This window comes from Cebidichthys violaceus, unplaced genomic scaffold (genome assembly GCF_023349555.1).
Source record: "Cebidichthys violaceus isolate CVI_PGR_0920_01 unplaced genomic scaffold, fCebVio1.0.p SCAF_38, whole genome shotgun sequence".
In the NCBI taxonomy this organism is placed as follows: Eukaryota; Metazoa; Chordata; class Actinopteri; order Perciformes; family Stichaeidae; genus Cebidichthys; species Cebidichthys violaceus.
In genome coordinates this window covers 2,078,084-2,086,680 of record NW_027176572.1, presented here as the reverse complement: position 1 = coordinate 2,086,680, position 8,597 = coordinate 2,078,084, and the positions used below count along the sequence as shown (strand labels likewise).

The window sequence follows — 8,597 nt, the reverse complement described above, 5'->3', positions numbered from 1 at the left end:
TATATATATATATATATATATATATATATATATATATATGTATATATATATATATATATATATATATATATATATTTATATATATATATATGTATATATATATATATATATATATATATATATATATATATATATTTATATATATATATATATATATATATGTATGTATGTATGTATGTGTGTATATATATATACAGTTGTGGTCAAAAGTTTACATACACTTGTAAAGAACATAATGTCATGGCTCTCTTGAGTTTCCAGTTATTTCTACAACTCTGATTTTTCTCTGATAGAGTGATTGGAACAGATACTTCTTTGTCACAAAAAACATTCATGAAGTTTGGTTCTTTCATGACTTTATTATGGGTTAACAGAAAAAGTGACAAAATCTGCTGGGTCAAAAATATACATACAGCAACATGAATTAGCAATTTTGGTGACTTAGAAAGTTGTGTCAATGAAATGAGCTTCATAGCATGGCCTCTTAACTTCTTGTGAGTGATTATGAGTGACTACAGCTGGTGACTTCTCTGAGGCCATTTAAATAGGGCTCATTGGATACAAACGCCCACAAACGCTACAATGGGAAAGTCAAAGGAGCTCAGTGTGGATCTGAAAAAGCAAATCATTGACTTGAACAAGTCAGGAAAGTCACTTGGAGCCATTTCAAAGCAGCTGCAGGTCCCAAGAGCAACAGTGCAAACAATTGTTTGTACAGAACATGTGGACAATGCTGAAGAAACAAGTCCATGTCAGAAAGCCATCAAGTTTAACTGAACTGCACCAATTCTGTCAAGAGGAGTGGTCAAAGATTCAACGAGAAGCTTGCCAGAAGCTTGTGGATGGCTACCAAAAGCGCCTAATTGAAGTGAAAATGGCCAAGGGACATGTAACCAAATATTAGCACTGCTGTATGTATATTTTTGACCCAGCAGATTTGATCACTTTTTCTGTTAACCCATAATAAAGTCATGAAAGAACCAAACTTCATGAATGTTTTTTGTGACAAAGAAGTATCTGTTCCAATCACTCTATCAGAGAAAAATCAGAGTTGTAGAAATAACTGGAAACTCAAGAGAGCCATGACATTATGTTCTTTACAAGTGTATGTAAACTTTTGACCACAACTGTATATGTCATACCACTATGATTTAATGGGATATACCAGTGATATGAATGACATACCACTATGATGAGGAGGACTTGTGTCTGTACAAATGATTCACCCCCACCTTTGAAAAGTATTGACTTTAACTTGACCACAGCCTCAATGGACAACTCAACCTCTTCGGCCCCTTCTATGGACGCCTTTTGACTTCTGGAAAAGAAAGAGAAGTTTGTATCCTGTAACAGAAGCACCAGCAAGTGTCCACAGCAGACCAGGCCCTCTGCTGGTAAATTACAGGTACTTCTTAACTCTCACAAGCGTCACCGAAAGTGTGACTACTAATTAGAGCGTGATCATGTTTAAGATAAAGTTTAAGATATTTAGGTGCACTTTGCATGTTGACCAACAGAGAGAAGCAGAATACTAAGAGTACAGCATAGTGTGTCAGAAGTGATTCTAATGTCTATGTGGAGCAGTGGGGCGCTATTGGTCCAATTACACAATTTAATGTGTCATAAATCAATACATCGTTCCACAGATGTGTGATTTACTGTAGCTGAGCTTTTGAAACGTGTTTTATTGTCCCAGTTAAAATGAGTCTGGTGAGCAAACGTACTGTTCTGACCGTCGGCCTCCTCCTTCACCTCCTTCACCTCCTTCACCTCACTGATACACTCCGCTTCTCCTCAGTTGGGTGGCTTTAGGTAACCATTTCATAATGCCAGGTGGTGTTCCTGTGCTGGCTGGTTCCTCCAGAATCTGATGCTTCAACTAGATGTGCAGTCAATGTTGCTTTTTATACTCCAACAGGGAAGGTTGAGGTGTAATGTACTTTTTTACTGTAAGAAGTTTGTCAATACAGATATTTCCACACAACGCAGTAAATGAAACACCCGGAGAGTCCACTTCAGTTGAGATTTATTGATAGACAACAGATGGTGGGGAAGGTGAGGACGGCACAAACAATGCAGGTTGTATCTCAATGAATATATATATATATTGTCATCATACACTAAATGTAATACATGGGGAGAAAATATCTGACAAACTTATAACTGACAAGGATTAACACAATGTCCGTCACTCTAACTTAACATGAATAACTCAAGCATCAAGGCACTGCAAACATAAATGTACTAAGAGCAAGGAAACTCACATTTTCACTCAGACATACAATTGTTGCCAGAACTCATTATACGCTCTGATCAAGCCAGGCCACTCCCACTTCCTGCTCCTCCTCAGACTGTTTGTTAAACAACACAAGATATGCACTGTCACATCCCATGTTGTTGAGCATTGAAACCACTGGTGGTTCTTGCCACAAGAACAAACGATGTCTGTCACATTACAATGTTGATGAGGTTTGAATCAGGGTGTTTGCAAAGTAGAGGGAACCAGTGGGTTCTTCAGTACGATGCAATGACAGTCAGAACAGACCAGTCCATTGCGGATGGAAGAATAAGTGATATCCATGAGAAGAAACATTTCATAATTATTCAAACGTACCTTTTTAGAAAACTATAATTTGTATGCAGTACTTTTACTATAGTAATATTATAGCGCACTCTCTAAAATAATTCAGAAGCTCATTTGCATTGTACACTAACAGTTTCACATGTGCCATATTTCCATTCCCATTATATCAGACTGGGGTGTCCAAACCCAGGGCCTTTGTAAAGACGTTCTGAGCATCCTCAGCCATCATGGTGAGGAAAGAATTCAAAGCGCTGTAGGTGGAGACAAAAGAGAAGCCAATTGCTGCTGGGATTCCAAATAATGGAATAAATCTAGATCCTTCCTCTGCTGCCGCTAATGCAACGGCAACCATAGATGAGGACAGTAGCTTAATGATCAGATCTTTGTTGATTTCATTTCCAGCAAAAGGGGATGTCATCACTGCTTTGAGATCATTCAAAGGCACACCTGTACTACGAGCAAGATTCTCCAGTGAAGAGATGTCAAGACCAAAAGTAACTTGGTACTGTTTGATGACCTTAACCAGGATGGATAAATCAACGGCAATAGAGAGCCCAGGAACTAGTACAGCTGCTATGCCTGCAGACAATAAAGCATACCACTTTACTTTTGACTGTAAAGCCTTTTTCTTCTGGCTGATGATCCCAAGACTGACATTGGGTAGAGCCAACAGTAGAGCATGTCTCTGGTGTGCAGGAAGTTCTTTCCTCAGGGTCTCCTCCAACAGACTGAAATCATACAGGTGGAGATCAACGCAGGACACCAGGAAGACTTGTTGAGACTTAACACCTTGTTAGTCCAGACAAAGAGAACAGAGACGATTATTTCAGATGATATCATAATAACATTAGAAAAAGCCCCAGCAGCCCTCTCCAGACCCAACACAAAGACAGGTAGACCATGTTACTTTAGATCTGAGGAGATGAGCAGTCAGGCCAACAGACCCTCATTAGTGGCTCTGCCAGTATCACATGACTCAATGTACCTGTTAGCTCTTCTGAGTTCTGTCTGCCCTTTAAATGAGGCAGTGTCTGCTTGTAACCACACTGAAAAAAAAAAATCTGTGACATTTACTTGAAAAAAGCTAGGTAACAATTTCCACACAGAAATTCTGAGTAATTTTTACTCAGGAATTCTCAAGTTAAGTTTACTTACTAGTAAGAATTGTTTTCTATCCAAAATATTCAAGTAACTTTTACTTGCAAATTTCTTCCTTAGACATAAAATGTACTTAGCCTTTGATAGTAATCTTTACTCAGACGACCTTTGCATCTAATTACAAAACCCATGTAAAATCAAGTAGGTGTTTCATGTATATTTAACTAGCTTTTCTTTACTTTTTATATTGAGAAATATTAAGTAATATTTACACAATATATCTTATCTACTACTACTCTACACAACTATTCAAATATGAATGTTGCATTTTTTTAAACTGGGCTACTTTTATTTCATAAAACTGTCTTAACATAAGTCTTCTACAAAACATGAAACAGCTTCTTTTAAACTACAGCACCGTTACTTGTTAACTGGTGACCGACACATCAATACCAACGTATATAATCTGGTTGGCATTGCCACACAAAACATTTCTAAATCAGTGCTGCCAATAAGAAATTTAAGAACACAAACGCTTAGTCATTTAACAAACACTTTTAATTTGAAACAACAGGTACTGCTTGACAACACTTGGATACACATAGATAAAGCCCATGAGCAGAAGGCAAGCCTTTGCCACACTTTGACCGTCATCAAGAACCTCTTTTCCCTCGATGACGATCGACACATCGTCAGCGGTGAAGCCTTCCTGTGTTGCACTTCCATGGATGACGAGGATCTTCATGACAAGTTAAACAGAGTCCTCTTCAAAGACATCTTTGGTGACATTCTGTCAAAAAAATGTTAATCAGAGGTCAACAGACACAGATACACATATTTTCTATAAAGTTCCTTATTATGCAAGAGTAGCTCACTAGGTTGAAGTTGCCAATTAATAGCCTACAGATACAATAATACAAAAGAATAAGATGCTCATAGAAAGACACTGGATCAGGTGGTTAGGGTAGTCTTGGGGACTATGAACAGTAAGTGTCTTTAACGTTTTCAAACAATCTGTTGATTATGTTTTACAAAAAAGAATGACACACAATTGCGTTCAGTGTTGAGGAACACATGAGATAAACTTTGAGTTTTTGATTCAACATAAACTTTTTTTAAACTGAATAAAAACTGAAGTAACTTAAATAAATAGAATCAGGTAAAATGTTTGGTTTTCAAACAGATACAGTACCAGCTTAAAGTCCCTGTTATTTGTTAAATTAAAAAGGTTTTCCCACACAGTGGCATTAATGACTTACCTACATATCAATGTACCAAGATTAGAGTTAGATATTTAGGTTGGAGAAAAGACAAGTTCATAGGGGTCAGAAAAATCATCAGAAAACCCAAAATGTTCAGAATTTACCTGGTAGTCTTTGATGAGTTCCTCTCCAGACTGATCCAAGGAACTCCATCAAGCAGCAGATGACGACATCTCTTCTGCCCTCAACATGTTGCTGTTAAACAGAAGTGAATTTATTAAAGAGAATGTAATTGCATATACAAATAGAAGTAAAATGTTAGCTATTGTCCCCCCCCCCCCCCCCCGGTATAATGTACTATTGAGCAGCACAAACTACGGCCTTCAAAATGGATCAGGGTGTTTTTCTAAGACTTCAACTGTCAAGTTAAAGCTATAACAGTACTAAGTTGATTTTACCTTGTGTCAACTGTTGAGGTCAACTTGCTGAGAGTTGACTTCCTTTAATATTCTGTGAAATATATAGAGAAATTATGTTAAAACATGAACACAACATTAAATCTGAATTTGGCTTAAATCTTCATATGGTTAGCATGTTTTATCCCCACACAAAAAAGCATCACATAAACAAGTCAACATAAGGTTAATACTGAGATACACAGCAGGCCTGGTCATGTTGATCTCTGACACTAACTCAACACAGTACTGGCACCTTGTTTCATGCCCATAGCCTTCATCATCAAGGACACCGCATTGGATAGATAGAGACATACGAGACCAGATTAAAACTGATGAAAGAAATATACATTACTGTAAAAATATGTCAGAATATGATAGTGACAAAATGACTAAATAATACGTGCATTTGACTCGCTCTAAAGTCACTAATTCCACCACATAAGGGATATTTGTGAGCTCATGACCAGAGTGTGCTTCTTGCTGCTCAGCTATGACTCCCTGTCTTGTCACATTTTCCTCATTGGACCTCGGCTGCACTTGAGGATGTCCTCAAGGAGGGAAAGCGCGCTGTGTGCTTGACTCAGCTCAGCACCTGTGTGGCAGAAGTGGGCTTATTTATATAAGTGGAGTAATTTGCCCCCCAACGTCGACGGAGCGCAGCCGGTCGAGCACCGCGTCCTCAGGCTAACAACTTTCCCAGGGAGAACCCTGTAACAAAACATAGCGGTGAGCCATGACAATGCTGTCCCAGGTTAGCTAGCATGATAGCCTAACTAGCTAGCACGCTAAACTGACCAGTTCACTCTTCAGTATTCACAACTCAAACACAGACTTGACCGAAGGCTCAACAGCAACGTAGAACATGAATTAAACATATTACCTACCCTAATGGCTCCCGTCCATGAAGTTTCTCTCCTCAGGTGAAACTCAGCCGTCCTTGTCCAGGTTCTGCTGTTCCGTTGTCTCGCTGAAGAAAAGAGCGCTAAATCTCCTCTGACGTCACCCCCTGAGTACACGCATTACCCAAGTACATTTTACTTTGTTGTGTCATGTTGTACTTCAATACAGTAGTTTAGTAGATATTACTTGGTGTGAATGATAACATTTACTTATAAAAATGAGGATACATAATTACAAACGAACACCAAGTAACATATTAAGTAAAAGGTGATATTTTAAAGTAAAAGCACTGAAATGGTAATTTCTTGTACATTTTATAAAAATAATTGAGGTAGTAATTACAGGGCCAAAAAGTCTTTTTTTTCAGTGCATTGTCATTTAGAGTTGTAGGCATTTGTGATCTTCCCCTTTAACCTCAGACTTACCTTGGATGCAGTTTTCCCTGATTTTGTTCAGAGTCTTTTCTGTGTTGAACGCTGACCGCTGACGTCTTTCTTCGTCACGTAGGTCATGGTCAATCTTTGAGCGAACAAAGTAGAACTTTTTCCCCATTCTTTGAATCTCTTCAGCGAGCTTCACATCATTTTCTCTGAAGCGAGTGGCTGAGATGATGATGAAGAAGTCAAACCTTTCGAATTCAACAAGCTCCAGGTACTTGTCAGCTGGAAATTTGGGGGTGCCAATACCAGGAAGATCCCATAATACAACATTCTGATGGTGTGGATGGGGGTATGGTGTAACCTCTGAGGTGGTTTCTACAACACCAGTGGGGGCAGCTCCCTCATCCCCGTCTGCTAAGCCTCTAAAGGCATTAACAAAGGTGGATTTACCAGAGCCGGACTCTCCTGTGATGCCAATATTTACTGGAATATTATTCTGCTCATCCAAATAAGTCTGGATCTTTGCAGCTGCTTCGGCAGGTCCACCGGTTTGCAGAACTTCTTTAACTTCTTCTTCTATATCATCCATAGCTCTCCCTGAAAAATAAAGAAATACAGAAATCATTGTACTATTTTGTTGAGGGGAATTGCAGTAAATATACACTCAAAAAAAGTGAATATTATTATTATAATAAACAATTAAGAGATTGCATTGAATTAAATGTATTTTTCTAAATGACAAACATTCCCTCAATAACATTGTGATTTCATTGCATACGACCACAATCACAAGTAGGACAGTGCAAAGTGTGTTACATAGAACAAAGCTGCAGCAAAGAGAAGTCACCAATTTTGACTGAATATTGAACAAATCTAACTTCAACAGTCTTAAACAAAACACAGTAAGACACTGAATGTGTCAGGTATCACAAAACGACAGACAAGAACCCAATAGCACGACACAGAAAACAGTTCAGGTGTAGAAACCGGGTTTAATAACCAGCAGATGTCAAACCAGGTAGTAATCCGCGTGGCAAACAAATCCAGTGGGAGCAGGCAAAAGAGAAGGTCCAAAGTCCAAAAAGGCAGGTCAATACACGAATAATCAGGATCAGAATCGGAATGACAGGTTGCTGGATAGCAAGGGAAACACACTAGACAATCTGGCAGAGAACTGAGGGAAATGGGCCGGTACATATACACTGAGGGGCTGATTGCTGATGAGGAGCAGGTGAGTATGGAGGTGGGGCAGGCCAGGTGAAATGAAATCAGCAATTAGTGCAGAGCGGGGGGGAGTGGCAGATTCTGAAATGACATGAGAGTTAGTGTGGCAAAACAGGAGACAGACAAATGAAAAACTAAAGCCTGGCTGAAGTTGTGACAGAATGAAGTGCATTGTGTACCTGTGAATGTGTTACTGCCCCTGAAAAAGGGGGATAAATAATCACCAGATGATGTGATGGTTTTTCCTCAGAGCTGTACTGCAATCGTTTGTACAAAACTACACTCATTGACACAGGAAGAGATTCACAGGAGGGTAGAGAGTGCAAACCCTATTTACATGAAGCACTAGTAAAGTTATTAGTGGAGATATTTCCAGAGCACAAAATACTCTTCAGAACTCTGTTAGAGTGCATAAAACGTATAATACAAATAAAATATTACTACTAAATTTTGCTGTCTGTGGCCACACACACAAACACACACACACACACACACACACACACACACACACACACACACACACACACACACACACACTTCCAATAAATGAGACCATTTACAAGAAACCCCATCCAGCAAAAAAGAAAGTAAAAGTAAATCTGTTGCATGTTTGCTCTCTATAAAACATATATATATATATATATATATATATATATATATATATATATACGTATATATATATATATATATATATATATATATATATATATTGATACAGGTTGATATATAACAGATTTATAACTCCCTGCAA

At 38.3% G+C, this 8,597-nt stretch overlaps 1 protein-coding gene across 3 annotated transcripts; it reads right to left on the bottom strand.

The window, feature by feature from the left end:
* Nucleotides 1-2,009: 2,009 nt before the first annotated feature.
* On the bottom strand, nt 2,010-7,217 carry LOC137884337 (interferon-inducible GTPase 5-like). 3 transcript variants are annotated; one of them, XR_011104730.1, is made up of 5 exons: nt 6,668-7,217; nt 6,227-6,348; nt 5,343-5,934; nt 5,049-5,139; nt 4,223-4,472 (listed from the first exon to the last, which is right to left on the bottom strand). XR_011104730.1 is itself a non-coding variant. In XM_068726115.1 (2 exons), exons 1-2 carry the CDS (start codon nt 7,209-7,211, stop codon nt 2,751-2,753), a joined length of 1,167 nt encoding a protein of 388 aa, XP_068582216.1. In that variant the 5' UTR covers nt 7,212-7,217; the 3' UTR covers nt 2,010-2,750. The 3 variants fall into 3 exon arrangements, 1 of the variants encoding a protein (XP_068582216.1); XR_011104729.1 differs by having other exon boundaries at nt 5,343-5,394; XM_068726115.1 differs by lacking the exons at nt 4,223-4,472; nt 5,049-5,139; nt 5,343-5,934; nt 6,227-6,348 and adding an exon at nt 2,010-3,373.
* Nucleotides 7,218-8,597: the final 1,380 nt, after the last annotated feature.

Bases quoted from the DNA above. Each gene is read 5' to 3' on its own strand.
- LOC137884337 (XM_068726115.1), bottom strand. From the start codon at position 7,211: ATGGATGATATAGAAGAAGAAGTTAAAGAAGTTCTGCAAACCGGTGGA. The intron at 3,374-6,667 runs GTAAGTCTGAGG...TGGACTAACAAG, and splicing joins CAGGGAAAACTGCATCCAAG to GTGTTAAGTCTCAACAAGTC.